The following is a 19,241-nucleotide window of genomic DNA, read 5'->3' as shown; positions in this document are numbered from 1 at the left end:
GAAGGAACTCGATCAGTGATCAATAGTAGAGGTTTCTTAATGCGAGATAGTGTTGTAACAAGCTACTGAGTGTTGTTACAAGCTACTGAGTGTTGTCACAAGCTACTGAGTGTTGTCACAAGCTACTGAGTGTTGTTACAAGCTACTGAGTGTTGTAACAAGCTACTGAGTGTTACTCCACTATCTCGCTCTGCTCGATAGTGTCGGTCGATAGTGTCGGTCGATAGTGTATGGCTTTATTTATTTGATTTTATTATATATAGAACTTCTACTGAAATATTGTATAATAAAAAAAGATATTAACGATAGGAGAAAAACGAGACTCACTCATCAAACAACAATGTGAGGAAACAACAGTTGGCCTCTGAAACAGTTGACTTTTTTTAAAAAAAAACAATTGACTAGGAAATATTCTAATCTTCCTCCTCTTGTGGTTCACCATCTTATTTTCTGACCTGCAGAAAGCCAATTCTAAAACGTCCCAGCTTAAAGGTTCAACTGTTTTTCCCACAGCTTATATGACAAATAAAACTCTGATATTTTATAATAGGTATGAAGAAAAAAACAATATTTTTTTTTTTTTTTTTGATAAAACCTCAAAGCTCAAAGCTCAATGGCTAAACCCTTGTTGATAGACACTCTCTCTTTTTAATATGCTCTTCTTCTCTTCTTCTTACAGACTTTTGCTGTTGTAGTTGAAGTTACCAAAGTTGGTTGAGCAGTTGTTGTTAATGTACCAGTGACAATAGGAGTACCTGTAAAGGTAGTCAAGGTGCTCAAGTTAGCAGTACCAGTTGTAACTGTTGGTGTAGCTGTAGCAGTAGGAGTGGTTGCAAATGTAGACGATACTGTAGTATCTTTACAATTACCAAAAGCCGCAGCCAAAGCAGTAACAACAACCGTCTTTAGTGTATCGAAATTCAAGAAATTTTCAATCAATGAAGGAATCAATCCCGATTCAAGCAAAGCTGAAATCAACTCAGTCAATGAAATTGCATTGTTTTTGAACAATGATTCAATTAATGAAGCACCCCAGGAATAAAATGAGTCTTCTGTAACTAAAGCCTGCACAACTTGATTAGCCAAACCCGAAGATTTAAGCGATTCCATCAATGAAGTCAAAATTGCTTCACCGTCTCTTGTGTACAAGGTTTCTACTGGCTCATCCCTAGCAAAAACCAAATCTTGTAAAGCATCTCTCTTTGATTTAGCAACTGCCAGTGAAACCTCACTTGAATTCAATCCCAACAAGTTAGCAATCAATTGTGGCAAGTTGGCTAATTGTTGAGCAACCAATTTGAAAATTTCAGCGTAAAATGCACAGTCACTAATCAAATTCTGAATAACATCAACAGCTAACCCAGAGTCATTAAGCGATTTCAACAAGGTACTAAGATTGATCCAGCCGCTCTTGATAGCAGTTACAATAACATCTGTTGCAATTTTGGTTAATGTTGGATCGTTAATAAAATACTTTATGATACCTGGAGCCAAGTTTGTATCTTTGATAGCTGCCAATACATCAGTAACTATTTGACTTTCTCTCTTGGCAATCTCCTCGTTTGTCATAAGTGATCTTTTCTTGTTGAAGGAATTGAGGCTGGCAATGGCATGGTTTGCAGTGTTAATCTCTCTTTGAGTGAGCACTGTAGTACCTGGCAAGGAAGCAGCTGCAGGTGACGCTGCAACGTGGGAGACTGCTGCTAAAATTAAAGTGGCTGTAGCAAGATTTAACTTCATTGTTGATTAGCGATTGTGAAAGAATATATATTGATCTCAAGGGGAGAGCTGCTCTTTATTTTTTGAGTTTTTAAGCTTTACTTGGTTGAACTTTAAAATAAAAATAAGAATGAGAGAGTTAGAGTTGAAAACTGGTTATATATACTTTTTCTTCATAGCTTATAGAACCCTGATTTCGAGCTGGGGTTTGATTATACTTGTAACCATTTTCGGTAAATTTGTTGAAAAGGGATCAAGTTTGATTTCCAGTTGGAGTAATAAAACAAATGCAAGAAAATGGAAATGCAAGAAAAGAAAAAAGAAACAAAAAAAAAACAAAAAAAAACACCCACCAATTTAGACTATTAGTCAATTGGGGTTTTCTTCCAGTGTCAAGTTTGACTTGAGGTGTGAAGTAGATCTTTTTGTCGATTTTGCAATAGGATATTAAGAATTTGACTGCGAAAAAAAAAAAATAAATAATAAGGTTTAACTTAAATTGGCAGAAAAATCAAAAATAGTTATTGTACATACAAAAAGAGATCCAATTAATTACCCAATTGGGTAAAAAGCCATAGCTTTTTAGTACGTTTGATTTGTAGTGTTTAATGTAATACCTATTCAGAGTAAACATACCGTTCTAAACGTATGTGAGCTATAGCTATAGCAGCAACAACAAAATAGTCAACTCCTCAAACATAGTCAACTCCTCAAATGTAGTCAACTCCTCAAATGTAGTCGACTCCTCAAAAGCTATATCCGTAGATATCTTTTTTATTTTAGTCACAGGAAATGAAGGGCTAGTAGCACCTTGGTGTTACCTAGAGAAGGAATGGAAATAGATCCGCTAAATAGACTTGCTAAATAAACCTTGGGGATTTTTACCTCCTCATTTATATTTCAGAAAAGGGTAAAAAGCCTAGGAAGTGGATCTTGATTAGGAAATCTCAGATTTAAGCGACACTATCGGAAACACTATCGAGCATAGCGAGATAGTGGACCAACACCCTTTCATCTATCTACACTCTTTACACTACACCCTTTCATCTACACCCTTTCATCTACACTCTTTCATCTACACTCTTTCATCTAATCATACTATCGAGCAGAGCGAGATAGTGGGCAGCTAGTCAGTGTTACTCCACTATCAAGCGAGAGAGTGTTCTAACAAGCTACTGAGTGTTGCTCTGCTCGATAGTGGAGCACACTAGCTGGTACCGACACTCTCGAGCGACACTAGCTCTTAAGATAGTGTCAGTCAATACTGTTCCACTATCTCGCTCTCGATGGTCAGTGGCGCTACAAGTGTTTCTCCACTATCTCGCTCTCGATGGTCAGTGGCGCTACAAGTGTTTCTCCACTATCTCGCTCTCGATGGTCAGTGGCGCTACAAGTGTTTCTCCACTATCTCGCTCTCGATGGTCAGTGGCGCTACAAGTGTTTCTCCACTATCTCGCTCTCGATGGTCAGTGGCGCTACAAGTGTTTCTCCACTATCTCGCTTTGTTCAATAGTGGGCAGCTAGTCAGTGTTGCTGCCCGATAGTACAGGAGGCATTCATTTTCCATGAAATTGAATTTAATAAAGAGATTTTTTTAAACTTTAAAAGTAAAACCACTATCGAGCAACACTATCGAGCAGAGCGAGATAGTGGAGCAACACTCAGTAGCTTGTTACAACACTATCTCGCTCTGCTCGATAGTGTTACCAGTGTCAACACTCAGTAGCTTGTTACAACACTATCTCGCTCTGGTTATTAGTGTGACTAGTGTCAATACTCAGTAGCTTGTTACAACACTATCTCGCTCTGCTCGATAGTGTTACCAGTGTCAACACTCAGTAGCTTGTTACAATACTATCTCGCTCTGCTCGATAGTGTGACTAGTGTCTCTAGTCAATGCCACCCCACTATCTCTCTCGATAGTGTTAAAAAGTGTTGCTCCACTATCTCACTCCGCTCAATAGTGTAACTCTATCAAGAGAAAAATACAAATAAAGCTTATACAATAAGTTTATCGTGATAATCTATAAGCTCATAATTTATTACGATAAGTCCATAAGCTAAAATAATATTTGTTGCAATAAACATAAGCTTATACAATAAGTTTATGGCGATAAATTTATAAGCTTATACAATAATTTATTGTCACTAGTCAATGCTGCTCCACTATCGAGCAGACTATCGAGAAGACTATCGAGCAGAGAGAGATAGTGTAAATAGTGTAACTTCAATGCTGCTCCACTATCGAGCAGACTATCGAGCAGAGAGAGATAGTGTAAATAGTGTAACTTCAATGCTGCTCCACTATCGAGCAGACTATCGAGCAGAGAGAGATAGTGTAAATAGTGTAACTTCAATGCTGCTCCACTATCGAGCAGACTATCGAGCAGAGAGAGATAGTGTAAATAGTGTAACTTCAATGCTGCTCCACTATCGAGCAGACTATCAGGAAGAGCGAGATAGTGTAAATAGTGTAACTTCAATGCCACCCCACTATCTCGCTTCGCTCGATAGCATAAATAGTGTAACTTCAATACCACCCCACTATCTCGCTTCGCTCGATAGCATAAATAGTGTAACTTCAATGCCACCCCACTATCTCGCTTCGCTCGATAGTGTAAATAGTGTCATTCATTTCATCTCATCCGCATTATCCACTAATAAAAGCTCAAGAGAAAAAAACTTTTTTCAAATCCGTGCATAAAAGGATGCAAACAAATCCGTGCTCTTGCTCCAAGCTCAATCTATTTACTCCAAGTTCTGTTCTACTCATATCCTTCAGGCCCTCTAGTCTGTTCTACTCATATCCTTCAGGACCTCTAGTCTGTTCTACTCATATCCTTCAGGACCTCTAGTCTGTTCTACTCATATCCTTCAGGACCTCTAGTCTGTTCTACTCATATCCTTCAGGACCTCTAGTCTGTTCTACTCATATCCTTCAGGCCCTCTAGTCTGTTCTACTCATATCCTTCAGGCCCTCTAGTCTGTTCTACTCAATATCCTTCTGCGATAGTGTAAATAGTGTAGGTAGTCGGTGCCACCCCACTATCTCGCTTCGCTCAATAGTGGGGTGGCGATAGTGGGGTGGCGATAGTGTAAATAGTGTCATCTCGCTCTGCTCGATAGTGCCTTCGGCTTTTCTTTGGCCCGATAATTTTCCTCTTCTCCCCATTCCGTCAACAAAACGATCTTTTCCGCCCCGTTTAAAAGTTTATGCGGTACAGCTAACGGTCTTCTCCATTTTTGTGTCACAACGATAAACTGACATATTTTTTATTTTTATTTTTATTTTTATTTTTTTTTTTCACATCTTTATTGCTTAAGTGGTTCTGTAATAGAAGTAACTTGTTATGAAGATAATAGGTATTGTATTGTAGGGTAAAGAAGCTTTTTGTCTGCTTATTCTTATCCAAGATGGAAGCTATATATCTGGTATTAATTGTTTTTGCATTCATTTATGCAGTTGCTCTCTTTGCACTCAATCGAATCCCTCATGTCAAGGTTAAATACATTGGATTTATCAGTTTAAGGGGTATTACTGTAAAGAGCAAAAATTCAACAATTTATATTGGTAGGTTAGGCTTGCGAGTTAACTTGTTCAATGCTAATGAGCAAACGGGGATGAAAAAGTTTGCATTGGAAATATGCGATTTCTCCATTACTTGCTTGAAGGATCGACACTATCGAGCGAAGCGAGATAGTGGAGCACCATTGGCGAGTGACAGCAACTTTAAACAGCAACAGCAGCAAGAACAAGAGCAAGAGCAACAAAAAAGAAATCCAATTGACAAGAGGTCAATTACAGAATTGTTCAGTTTCAAGGTACTGAAAACTATTTACAATTACTTGGTGAAGGGCAAAATAATCGACATTTTCGCTTTGCATCTATTTCGAGGGAGTCTCTATCACGAGGCTACATATGACAAACTTTGTGTATTCACAGAATACAGTCGTTTCACAGCTACTAGAGATGAAAGTAACCGTGTTAGGCTTACAATTATCCTGCTCAATGGCTTGATCTATGAGAATCACAATAAGGAGAATAAAGTGAACTTGTTCAGAAACGCGGAATTCTACATTGATTGTCAATTAATTGCCCTTTGCGAGTTGAAATATCCAGGCATGGTCTCAATGTATTTCCAAGATTTTAAAACCTCACTTTCTATAGGACGTTTGAATGTCCCACTTCAATATTTCCACAAACACGAGTTTCAGAAGAATAACAATGGAAAAGAGTTAGATCCAGAAGCTAATAACTTGGAGGAGGAAGAAGAAGAAGAAGAAGAAGAAGAAGAAGAAGAAGGTCACGATAAAAACCCAATAGATCTTCTCAAATACACCAATCTCCTAAAAGAAGTTGTCTCACTATACTCAGCCACCGATATACGCTTAGAAGACTCTACATTGTCCCACAATACACTATCGATAAATTTGTCCACCATTGCATTCTCCTTGACTAAACTTGGAGAAAAGCCATCAATAGCAACGGATGGTCTTGAAACTTTCAAGTTGGCTACTTATTTGTCATCGTTCAAATTTTACCACCTTGATACTCAATGCTTTGAGCTCCCGTCGGGAACAATATCGTATGAAGTATGTCCTCTTGAAATGTTGAGGGTTTGTCAGATTTTGCTCAATCACCAAGAGAACCATAAAGAAACCATCAACTTTGATTTCAATATTACGCTAACCAACCCAACCTTTGATCTATACTATGACCAACAGGATATCTTATTCAACATCCTAAAAGATAAGATGATGCAAAAAAGAATGAATAAGGGTAGGTCTGTCGCTGGAGTGCAACGCAAAGAAGAAACGTTACGAAAACTAAAGATTGCCTCGCGAATGGTAAATGCAATTTCAAGCAAGATAGAAATTGTTGATACAGTAGTGAAATTCCATTTGCCAAAACTTGGCCTGAATAAAGAAGAAGAGTTTAATCGTCATTCAAATTCAAATACCATCATCAAATGCACACTTTTGGGCTTTATGTTGAAAATCTTTTCAAGGAGGCATTTGAAAAGAAGCAAGGTTATCCCTTCGCTAAATTGTTTACTCAAGGTGAAAAATGCCAGAGGAGAAATAGAGGGAAATTTGATCCAATTGTCCAAGATCAACATGTTGCTTTCTTATAGTCTTAAAACAGACCAACTAGCTTGCTACTTTGCAAGTAAAAACATCAAGATCAAATCAGTTAATGATAATTTCTTTTATTTGGTAAGGCAATTCAGAAACCGCGAAAGAATTTATTTTAATAAAAAGTATCAAGAATGGCGACGCAAACAACAAGCCAAGGATGCTGGTGGTAAGGTGAATGCGAGGCTGTTGCCCTCTCTGCTGCTGCTGCTGCTGCTGCTGCTGCTGCCGCTGCTGCCTCATCATGATATTTTTGTGAAATTGTTTGAAATACTACCATCTTTTGTGTCATCGGTTAGAGTGAGTATTTACTCGGTAGATTTTGATATACTTTGCAAAGATGGATTACCTAGCCGTGTAATATATGATGTTGGACTTGGGAAAGATGTTGACCTTGCTGATTTTAGAAGAGGCATTGCTTTGAAGATCACAAATATATCAGCCAGCTATAAGTTGTCTAAGGAAATTGTTGAGCTTTCAGTAGATATGGTTCAGATGTTCACATTAAGTGAGTACTCGCTGGAGTACACGCAAGACTTTGATAAATCTATACCAGTTGAAAATTCGGATTCAGAGCTAGACGATCTTTCAAGTATCAGCACATTAGCTTCCGATACAGTATACGCTAATCAAAACGATTCTGACCTTGACCATGACCATGAAAATGAAGAAGAAGAAGAAGAAGAACAAAAGGGAAAAGAACTGGGCATAAAGAGGATCAAAAATGTATTGAGCGCCCAAAAGATACTAATCTCCAATAATTATTACACTAGGAGTGACCGAGACCCAAATAAGTTGGTGCTCTTCATATCCGAAATAGATACTCGTATTGATATGTTTTTCCTTTGGTGTGTTTTTTATGCAAAGACATTATTGCAAAGGTTTGCTCCTACTGTCGAGTCCAATTGTAGCAGGCAACAAATTCAAGAAATCACCGGGCCTAGGAAAAAGATTAAGCTAGACGTTTTGTTGGATTCTGTTGCTACTGTTGTCAGGTTACCCAATAATGTAGATGCACTTATTGAAATCGACAATGCTAAACTACAGAATGTTCTTGTTTTAAAGAATGCTAATGTCAAAAATGTTAGATTGTACGTGGTACACCCAGCAACCAAGTTATGGGCAAGAGGAGTGACAATAAAAGATCCAAGCTTTAGTGTTGACGTTTCCAAGACGATGCATGAGGATGCCTTTGATATTACCGCAAAAAGTATTCGAATCAATGTCCCACACCAGTTTTTGTTCTACACAATCATCGATAATACAATAACTCTAATCAAGGCAATTAAACAGTTGAAGCATAATTTTCTATATTTCAACTTTGGAGCTGAGTCGTTTGAGAGGTTGTATCCAATGTCAAAAAAGCCATTCCAGTTTTTACACATAAACATCAAGACCTCTACTTTGGGATTGACTTTGGAAAATGATCCGTTTGAAAATGAGTTGGCTATGATTTATGATTTAGGAATTATAGAGCAAAAAGAGAGGTTACGGAAACTAAAGGCCTTTGAGTCAAAGAGTAATGAAATCAGGAGCAAAGCTCAACGAGATATGGAAGATCAAATACAACTTTCTAATATATCTGCTCCAGCTCCATTTTCAATGTTTGGTGGTGGTGGTGGTGGTGGTGGTGGTAGTAGTAGTAATAATAGTACTACTACTTCAATACGAGCCCACAATAATGTTCCAAACTCACCTTGCAAAATGTCTAGTCCATTGACTAATTTGAGAGATGTTGTTAATCCAATGACGATGACCGATTCAATTGAAGACAAAGAACATCAACAACAGCAACAACAACACTCGCAAAATGATCGAGGCAAATTTGTGGCAAGTCTTCTAAGATCAAAAAGAATCCACTCTAGCAAAGCACCAAAAACAGAATCCAACTTTCAGGAGTCTAAAACGAATGAGACAAACTTTGAGTATGCAAGAAAAGAAGCCGAAAAGAGAATTGAAGAAGCCAGACAGAGACTTTTGGAGAATTTCTCGTTATCTTGGATTCAAAAATTTAGAGCTTTTAGGGAAGTAAGAAATGGTCTTTGGAAGGATAAAGTTCAGGATACTTTTGGAAATGATGAAGTAGCTGATAAGATGAAAAATAAATACGATATTATCGAGTATGCTGAAGGTCCACCTCTTGCGGGACCACTTTTTAGAGATGCGGACTTAACATTTGATAAATTCAAAGGTGGGGATGTCGACGATTTCTTGTACAAGTTCGCCAAGAAACAACCAAAGTTAACCTACTCGATATTTGTTCCCATGTTTGTTGAATTAAAGGCTAGGAAATTTTATATGATATTGCGGGATTACCCATTACCCTTGGCATCTTTCCCTACAGGTAGCAACCCCCAAAAGCCAACAGTACATATGAAGGCAAACATCATCATAAATGAAAAGCTATTTTCAAGGAAAGAAGAGTTGAGGTACATTTATGTCCCGTACTCTTTGGCAGTCCCAGACAACGGAATCGCGGACAATTTCTACTCGGTTTATGTTCCAAGAACTTTGACACCTGTTAAATTTGTTGCTGATTTCCATTGTGATTTGAACACAGATAGAGCATGCACAATTAGTTGGTGCAAAGCATACCAACCAGCATTGAGCGCATTGGGACAAGCTTTTGATAACTTTAGCAAACCAGCAATCGACGATAGTCCAATAGGATGGTGGGACAAGCTTCCAATGATAATGCATGGCAAATATCAGTTTAACATTGCCAATGAGCTATGTTTGCTCATGAAAAGTGGACTGTCGCCACACCGATTGGTTGGAAGAAGCTCTGGGTTTGTTTATTGCTGGAAAAATAATGTTTCTTTAACAATTGATGGTACTATCAACTCGAAAAACTTGGTTGTTGTTACCAGTGATGACTTTCTCTTTGCTATTCCAAATTATTCAATCGAGGAGAAGAATATCTGGAGTTTGTTTTATGATGGAGCAGATGAACCAACACCAGATATTGATTTAGACGCAAAGAAGTTTCACAAAAAAGTGATCAGATTGAGTTCAAACAATAGAGTCAAGTGGATTGGAGGAATGATGTTTGAAAGAAACAAGCATGCTTCTAAGAGACTAAGTGATGAGGAACTTAGAACCTCCCAATTCAAGCCGCACTATGAAGTGCAAATTACTAATCCAGTCAATGAATACCATCCGGATTCTTACGATGAATACAGGTCTGATTATGTGCATATGTCGCTATCAGTAATATCAAAATCTCACAATGGCGAAGCATTCAATGCTGCCTTCTTGACCCCCTTATCGTTTCACCATTTTTTCCACTGGTGGGATACAATGGCTCATTATTCGATACCACCGATTAGAACTGGGAAATTGTTTGCTGCTGATGGAAAGAAGAAAATCAAAGTCAAGTTTAGTCCGCATTTGTTCACAATGAAGTATCAATTGATTTTCAACCCCTTAACTATATCCCATTTGTATCTTCACTCAAGCAACGAATCGCGAAGCAAAAAGAATCGAGTTGCATTTACGGGACTAAAGGGAAAATTTGCAATATGCGAGATAGATCTTCATCAAAGAAAGGAATTGATGATTTATGAGAATAAGAAGTTGAATAGAAAAGCAAAGATAAAGCACTTGAAAATGAACCAAGCAGAAGTAAACATTGAAAAAGCAGATGTCAGAATCTTAAACGCACTATTCAGTGACCAATCAGTTAGTGGAAAATTGATGTCATATCTTGCTGGTGATTTGAACTCCACCAAGGCATCAAGCCATAATGGACACCACGGACATGTACCAACATCACAGTTCACAAGGTGGATGGACAGTGTAAATACTCCTGATGGGGATTTCTCATGGATTGACCCGGAGGATTTTATAGAGTTGGAAGTTAGAGAACCTTTATCGCCTTATCCAAAAATCAAGATTATTCCATTTTTTTACACGCCAAAGTGCAGCTATTTTAGAGAGTTTACATTCAGTAAAAGTGGACCATTTCCTTTTGGTAATGAGGATATTCACAACTGTATTATGGATGTGGATAAGCCAGCGGCCGTTCAAAGACGTATTTTGCTGGAACGGCTTGAAAAGCTAAAGGCCGATTTAGCAAAAGCAGAAACTCGCTTGAAAAATTTCAAGGTCAGCAATGGACCCGAATTTCAAAACGACATTAAATTCACGGAGCAAGAGATTCTGATTTTGAATGAGAAGATTGAAGTTGTACAAGAAGTATATGACAATTTTACCCCAAAAGATTTCACAATGATGGAGAATTTAGAGGAGAAGGATGAAGAGAATAATTACTTGGAGCCAGTTGATAGTATTCTGAGGCAGATGTCTAGGTTGTCTGCCTTTTCTAGCCACTTGAACCAGAATGAATTAATCGAGGCTTCATATTTTGTTGGGGTTGCCGAGTTCCACAATCGATTTATTTTGCATAATTTGGAAGTGAAGTGGGACGACGATTTGAAGGAGTACTTTGCAAGCTACCTTGAACGTATAGGAGATAGGAAGAACCACGTTTACTATATGACTAAAACTGCAGTAGATTTGGTTCAAAGCGTGATTCATGAATCCAAAAAGACTAATCAATCCACATTTCATAGTGCACATCATGACAAGAGTTTTGAAAGAAGCTTCAAGAGTGGAGAAGAGGTTATTCGCTCTTTTGATAGTGAGTTGGACGTTGTTGCAGATCCAAATGAGGAAGAGCCTGAGTACAAGTACTTGATCAAACTTATACATCCGCAAATTCAAATGACTAGCAAAAAATTACCTGATGCTTGTGTGCTTTTAACGTCTCGTGATTTAGATATCAGGATAGTTGACATTAATGAGAAAGATTTGGTTAATGTGACCACGGATAATAAGGAGATGACAGCAAGGATCGAAAGTAGAGTGGGGGTAATGTTTAGAGATGGGCAACTATTTGTTGTAAACAAGGACGACGTTTTGAAGCCAAACCCAAAATCCAAATTTAAAAAGGATGGATATATGACCCTGGAAAAAAACTGGCGACCTTGGTTTGAATGTGAAATTTGTTACGATGGATCATGGGCTCGTGAGTATTTGGTATCCGAAAAGACCACTCTTGCACTGGTTTATAAGAATCCCAACCAATTATTTGTTAATTCCAAAAAATTGGATCAGGACAATGAGATGATATTGTATTTGGAAAAGCTTGTTATTGATGCAACATCGGCACAGTATTCAACCATTTATTTCGTTGTTACAGAGTTGCTCATGTCAAGCATTCAACATGATACTATACACACCAAATTGTCCAAGGTGATTGCAGTCTCTGATCCTTCGGATTTCAAAGGATGGGATATCAGGGTGAAAGATTTACAAAGTCAAATTCGTGAATTTAGGGGTATCTTGTTAAACTTTGATGAAAAAGTAGCAATTTTGAGTGAAGAAGAAAAGAGATACTTGAAGCTATTAGAGTTGGAGATGGAGAAACTGAAGCTAGAGTTGCTAATGATTATGAAAGCTTTGAGAATGAGAAACAAAAACGAAACTCGGCAAACTTCGAAACACTTGAGCATTTTGGCGGACCAAGTGATATGGCACTTTTTGGATGATAATAGACAGCCATTTGTAGATTTTGCATGTGCCAAAATGCGGCACACTAAAGTAGAATCCATCCATGGGTCTAACATGAATGTATTTGAAATTGGCATGGTTCAAGGCTTCAATCTTGAAGAAAATGGAACTCACCCAATTCTATTGTCACCAGTGCTTGCAGAAGAAAAGAATAAGAATAATAATAATAACGCTGGAGATGAGTTTGCTACTCCCGTTTTGAAAATGACTTGGAACATGTTGGCAGCTGTGGGTGGTATTCCAGTTGTCAAAAACGCCAAACTAGAAGTTTCTCCGTTGAGATTGGAGCTAGATTTCCAAACTGCGAAAAAGCTACACTCGTATCTTTTTCCCAAGGAGAACGACTTGTTTGACGACGAGGACAATGATTCAGACAACGATGGCAGTGATAGTGACAATGACAGTGATAATGACAATGAAAATGACAATGCCAGTTCGCTTTTCACCAAAGCCGATAAGACTCCTCATGAGATATCACCAGACTCTTTATCAATTCAGGACAGCCATCTATCAAAAGGAAGTTTGGCTAGTCCTAAAAATACATTTAAAAAACTAATTGCTAAAAGTAAAACAGTCACACACAATTCAAGCGGTTCCTCCTCCTTCTCTTCATTACCTTTAAATAGAAGAAGAAGAGGAGGAGGAGGAGGAGGAGAAACAACAACAAATTCCATCCAAGACAGTAGGAATACATTTGATTCCTCTCTTCGATTTGGAAGCGAAAATTCAACCTTGGCATCTAGAGATGAAAATATAAAGAGTAAAATACATATACCTTTCAAAAGAAAACGGGTTGATAATAACAACAACAACAATGAGACGGAGGACGAGTTGGAGATTTTAATTGCAAGATCGTTAAAGTTCAAATCTATTATTGATTTTGAGATAGCTGCATTCAAGTTGATTATCAGTTTCTCTGGGCCCAAGACTTTGAGTTTGTTGAATGTGGATCAGCTAGTGCTATCGGTACCGGACATGAAATACCAATACAAGATTTGGTCTGGAGAAGATTGTATGAATAGGTTGAGAAAAGACCTTATCAAGATTATATTACAGCACACAGGAAAAATATTGGGCAACAAGTTCAAGCCGAAGAAGAAAACCAAGGTTTCAGAACCTTTGAAACAAATTGGAGAGTATACCAAGTTTTTGACCTTGGACGATTTACGGAGAGAAGGCAGAGAACGAGATAGCGGAATTGTTGATTACGAAGCTCATTCACACCCTTATATTCACCGTCTCAGCAGGCATACTAGCCCTAAAGCACATATAATTCGAAGAGGCGAGGCTCAAGAGGATACCTTCAAGACATACTTTGATCCCGCTTACGACAAGATTGAAGATGATGTTGATGCTGCATGACTCTCACCTCCACTATCACTATCGAGCAGAGCGAGATAGTGGAGTAGTACTGACTAGTGGCTCCTATCCACTATCCACTATCGAGCAGAGCGAGATAGTGGAGTAGTACTGACTAGTGACACTATCCACTATCCACTATCGAGCAGAGCGAGATAGTGGACCAGCACTGACTAGTGACACTATCTCGCTCTAAGGTTATAATTGGACTCTTAATCATATTGTCTTAAACAGACTCTCTTACACAGACTCTTACACAGACTCTTAAACAGACTCTTTTACACAGGCTCTCTTACACAGACTCTTTTACACGGGCCTTTTACACAGGCTCTCTTACACAGTCTCTTAAACAGAGAGTGTAGACTAGTGTCAAGAGACAGTAGTCTATCAAGCTGGTGTGCTCCGCTCGATAGTGACAGATAGTGTCGCGACTCTCTTTGTCGCACTCTATTAAAATTTTTTTCTCCTGTAAAGGGTATCAGCACCACGTGACGTTTATCACGTGGTAGGGATAAGTGAGAGTATCGACACTATCGACACTATCATCACTATTGAGCAGAGCGAGATAGTGGAGCACACTAGATGCTACACGACACTATCGAGCGAAGCGAGATAGTGGAGCACACTAGATGCTACACGACACTATTGAGCAGAGCGAGATAGTGGAGCACACTAGATGGTACACGACACTATCGAGCGAAGCGAGATAGTGGAGCACACTAGATGGTACACGACACTATCGAGCGAAGCGAGATAGTGGAGCACACTAGATGCTACACGACACTATCGAGCGAAGCGAGATAGTGGAGCACACTAGATGCTACACGACACTATCGAGCGAAGCGAGATAGTGGAGCACACTAGATGCCTTGAAAAAAAAGTATAGTTATGGTAGTATCACGTGCTCCATATCACGTGCTAGGCATCTCGCTCTGCTTGATAGTATTACTAGTCAGTGCTGCTCTACTATCGAGCAGAGCGAGATAGTATTGATAAGAGCTAGTGTGCTCCACTATCGAGCAGAGCGAGATAGTGTCGCTCGATAGTGCCGGTGTAGTCTATGTTGCTCGATAGTGTCGCTCGATAGTGCCGGTGTAGTCTATGTTGCTCGATAGTGTCGCTCGATAGTGCCGGTGTAGTCTATGTTGCTCGATAGTGTCGCTCGATAGTGCCGGTGTAGTCTATGTTGCTCGATAGTGTCGCTCGATAGTGCCGGTGTAGTCTATGTTGCTCGATAGTGTCGCTCGATAGTGCCGGTGTAGTCTATGTTGCTCGATAGTGTCGCTCGATAGTGCCGGTGTAGTCTATGTTGCTCGATAGTGTCGCTCGATAGTGCCGGTGTAGTCTATGTTGCTCGATAGTGTCGCTCGATAGTGCCGGTGTAGTCTATGTTGCTCGATAGTGTCGCTCGATAGTGCCGGTGTAGTCTATGTTGCTCGATAGTGTCGCTCGATAGTGCCGGTGTAGTCTATGTTGCTCGATAGTGTCGCTCGATAGTGCCGGTGTAGTCTATGTTGCTCGATAGTGTCGCTCGATAGTGCCGGTGTAGTCTATGTTGCTCGATAGTGTCGCTCGATGGTGCCGGTGTAGTCTATGTTGCTCGATAGTGTCGCTCGATGGTGCCGGTGTAGTCTATGTTGCTCGATAGTGTCGCTCGATGGTGCCGGTGTAGTCTATGTTGCTCGATAGTGTCGCTCGATGGTGCCGGTGTAGTCTATGTTGCTCGATAGTGTCGCTCGATGGTGCCGGTGTAGTCTATGTTGCTCGATAGTGTCGCTCGATAGTGCCGGTGTAGTTTATGTTGCTCGATAGTGTCGCTCGATAGTGCCGGTGTAGTCTATGTTGCTCGACTATCTCGCTCTGCTCGATAGTCGAGTTAGTGGAGCAGCACTTTCTAGCATGATGCAACACTATCTCGCTCTGCTCGATAGTGTTGATAAGAGCTAGTGGGCTCCACTATCTCGCTCTGCTCGATAGTGTCGCTCGATAGTGTCGCTCGATAGTGTCGCTCGATGGTGTCGTTCACGTGATCCCACTTATATGCAGAACTATTCTTTTTTTTTTTTTTCGCGAGCCACCGCACGAATCGTGGAGCCGATATCAAAGTACGGGTATAACCAACCGATATAAATTGTATAGGATCAAGTATTGGGCGTGGCTTTGAAAGAATATTGAGTCAATTCCAGTTGTTGTTAGATGAATTGAAAGATAACTTGAAAAGGATACTAACTCAATCTTTTATTAACCTCTACTTCCTTTCCTCATCCCTTCTTCTTTTCCCTCCCTCCCCTCCCCCCTCCCCTTTTTCTCAAGTTATCAGTTTCCCAGGTTCTCCGTGAAAAGTTAACAATAATAGCAATTGTTTTTGCACAAGGTTTGCACCGAGTTTTGTTTAAAAAACAAAAATGGCCTTTTTTGAAGTTCTCAAGGAAAAGGCAATCAACACCTTCAACCAAGTGGTTTTAGATAAGAAAGTAGGGTTAGATGTTTTGACCAAAGAGCAGATATTCTGCTTTTCATTCAATATTCCAGAAGAGGAAAAAGTATTATACCTGTCCAAGGTGGTTTTTGACTTTGGTAGAAAAGAGAGAGAGAGGTTGTCCGGTAATTCTAGTAGCAGTAACCATAAGCTTCCCGGAAGACGAGATGCTGCTGCTGCGAGAACACAACACTATCAGGGCCTGTTGTACTTGACTGAACATTTCTTCCTTTTCCAAGATGATCAAGATCTTCAAGACTGTTCTTTTACGCTACAAATATCCACCATACGGAAAGTGGAAAGGGAGCCGTTGACCTTTGATAATTACCTCGTGTTGATATTGACGACAACAAGTAATTTGCGGCTCAGGTTCCTTTTCGATGCAGGCAGAAGATCCGATAACGAGAGGTTTGCTTTAGGATTGTCTAATGTGTTGAAAAAGAATCAGCCCAACATCAAAAAGCTAGATCAGTTCATTCAAACGTGTTATTCAGAGTACCTATTGTCAAGAAACAAGGTATCCAACATAGTCGTGGAACACGTTCCACCAGGCGGTTTGGGTCTAATGTTTAAATTCCCAGGAAACCCCAAAGAGTCGAGAGACAAAACAAAGTTAAAGCTTTGGTTTGATTTATTTATTGAAGACGGCAGAAACTTGTCGTTGATCAAAACACCCATGTTTTACAAATTGATTAGAGTTGGCTTGCCAAATCGATTAAGAGGAGAAATATGGGAACTATGTTGCGGATCAATGTATTTGCGATTGCACAACACGGGGGAGTACACAAAGTTACTAGAAGTTAATAAGGAGAAGAAGTCTTTTGCAATAGAGGAAATCGAAAAGGATCTAAATAGATCCTTACCTGAATATGCCGCTTACCAATCCGAAGAAGGTATTGGGCGTTTGAGGAGGGTGTTGACCGCGTACTCGTGGAAAAACCCAGAGTTGGGCTACTGCCAAGCAATGAATATTGTCGTTGCTGCATTGTTGATATACATGTCGGAAGAGCAAGCGTTTTGGACTTTGAATGTCTTGTGTGACAGAATAGTGCCCGGGTATTACTCAAAAACTATGTACGGAACATTATTGGACCAGCGAGTGTTTGAATCATTGGTGCAAACAACGATGCCGCTACTTTGGGAACACATTACTAAAAATGATATCCTGTTGTCCGTTGTCACTTTGCCATGGTTCTTGTCTTTGTACCTATCTTCCATGCCGCTTGTTTTTGCTTTTAGAATCCTAGATATATTTTTCATGCAAGGACCAAAAACTTTATTTCAAGTTGCACTTGCAATATTCAAGGTTAATGGCGAGGCTTTGTTAAAGACTGAAGATGACGGGTCCTTTATTTCATTGATCAAGGAGTACTTTTATACATTGGACTCCTCTGCACACCCAGCATCACCCCAATTGAAGTACCGAAACATCACTAAATTTCAAGATTTGCTCCTGGTGGCATTTAAAGAATTTTCAATTATTGATGATGATATGATCAACTCCCATAGAAATAAACATCGAGAAAGCATATATCAAAACATCTCCACTTTTGTGAAACGAACTGAAATTCGGAATTTACCCAAGACTCCAAACATTCCACAAAAATCGCTAGATATATTGTATGATAGGTTTTATTCCGTTGTGGAACAATCAAACATCACAAAAGGATCAGGTTCGAGTTCAATTGATTTGAAGGCCTTTGTAAAGTTCATGTCGGAAATATGTGACTGGGTCAATGCTGAAGAAATTACTGATAGCGGTTTTGGAGAGTTTCCCTTCCTCACAAAAACTTTTGAACATTGGGATTCACGAAAGCAGAATGCATTGTCATTTTCCGATTTAGTCATTGGTCTAAATGCTCTAGTAGAGCCTGATTTGATGACTTCAATGTCCAACTTTTTCTCCATCTATGATATCAAGAAAGATGGTAAAATTGACAATGAGGGAATTTTGAAAATGTCCGAAGACTTGTTGTATATCACTAACCCGTGGAAACAGGGACTTTTGATGGATGGAGTGACCCGAGCTAAAATCCAACAAGAAGTTACAGAGGAGATATTGAAAAGACAAGATGTTGATGGTGAAACTGTTGTCGATGGCAGCGGGTCTGAAAAAGTTGCTGCTGCTGCTGAAGAAGCCCCTCATATTCACGTTGACAGGGAGAAGATTTTAACTCAGCAAATGGAGCGATACTTGGAATCTGCTAGTACCTTTATTAAAAGAGCATTTGAATATGCACAACCAAAAGAAGACGAGGAAGAACCTTTGATCCGGGATTTATATATAAGTTCTAAAATATCACACAATGCAGCTTTGGATCCCACACATCCAGTGTACCTCAACTTGGCAACGTTCCGCATGGTGATACTTGCCGATGAAACTTATGAATTGTTGTTTAGTACTACACTAAGACAATCCATCCACATTGATCGTCCTTTGGACTCCGATTTCAACCCAATGAGGAACTTGCGAGATATGTTTGATGGCTTACTTGCCGATGGAATGAAAGTTGCTTCCAAGGTTAGACTGAGAATGGACTCTAAAGCTTCTCAATTAAGCAATAACAGCGGAGCAGGGTCGAGCGGTTCATCCTTGAGATCTAACAAGACTCAGACCACAGCTGCTACTGCCGCTGCTACTTCAACAGGAAACACAGCGGTACAAGAGGATGACGAGGACAGAGATGATGATTTTGGTGTAATTTTAATTGATGAAAAGGATAAAGATTTGATCTTATTAGCTACAGAAACCAGCACATTAAATGAACCAAAGAAAAGTTTGCTCACGAGTTCTAATTCGATCAAAGATGTTGGCGATACAGATAATGCTAAAAAAGGCAGAACTGATGTAAATCTAATAGATTTTGGAGCTCAATGAAAATAAATATATCTATAGTAACAATGAAAATGATAACATAAAGGATAAATAAAAAAAAGAAAAAATAGACAGAAAGAACTCATATAGCCTCTCTCA

The 19,241-nt window shown here is 39.3% G+C and overlaps 3 protein-coding genes across 3 annotated transcripts; 2 read left to right on the top strand and 1 right to left on the bottom strand. All coding sequences in view use genetic code 12, as the record gives it.

Moving 5' to 3' along the window:
• Nucleotides 1-648: 648 nt before the first annotated feature.
• KGF56_000527 (uncharacterized protein) lies at nt 649-1,740 on the bottom strand (the record flags this gene model as incomplete). Its single annotated transcript, XM_049326448.1, has 1 exon — nt 649-1,740. The coding sequence occupies one exon, from the start codon at nt 1,738-1,740 to the stop codon at nt 649-651; it is 1,092 nt and encodes a 363-aa protein (XP_049182426.1).
• A 3,393-nt stretch (nt 1,741-5,133) lies between these two features.
• On the top strand, nt 5,134-13,791 carry KGF56_000526 (uncharacterized protein; the record flags this gene model as incomplete). The annotated part of the gene is made up of 1 exon (XM_049326447.1): nt 5,134-13,791. One exon carries the CDS (start codon nt 5,134-5,136, stop codon nt 13,789-13,791), a length of 8,658 nt encoding a protein of 2,885 aa, XP_049182425.1.
• Nucleotides 13,792-16,193: 2,402 nt separating this feature from the next.
• Nucleotides 16,194-19,145, top strand: GYP2 (Gyp2p; the record flags this gene model as incomplete). Its single annotated transcript, XM_049326446.1, has 1 exon — nt 16,194-19,145. One exon carries the CDS (start codon nt 16,194-16,196, stop codon nt 19,143-19,145), a length of 2,952 nt encoding a protein of 983 aa, XP_049182424.1.
• Nucleotides 19,146-19,241: the final 96 nt, after the last annotated feature.

This window comes from Candida oxycetoniae, assembly GCF_023343755.2.
Source record: "Candida oxycetoniae strain CBS 10844 chromosome Unknown scaffold7, whole genome shotgun sequence".
Classification (NCBI taxonomy): Eukaryota; Fungi; Ascomycota; class Pichiomycetes; order Serinales; family Debaryomycetaceae; genus Lodderomyces; species Lodderomyces oxycetoniae.
The sequence above is the reverse complement of the archived record's forward strand: the minus strand, read 5'-3'. Positions and strand labels throughout refer to the sequence as shown.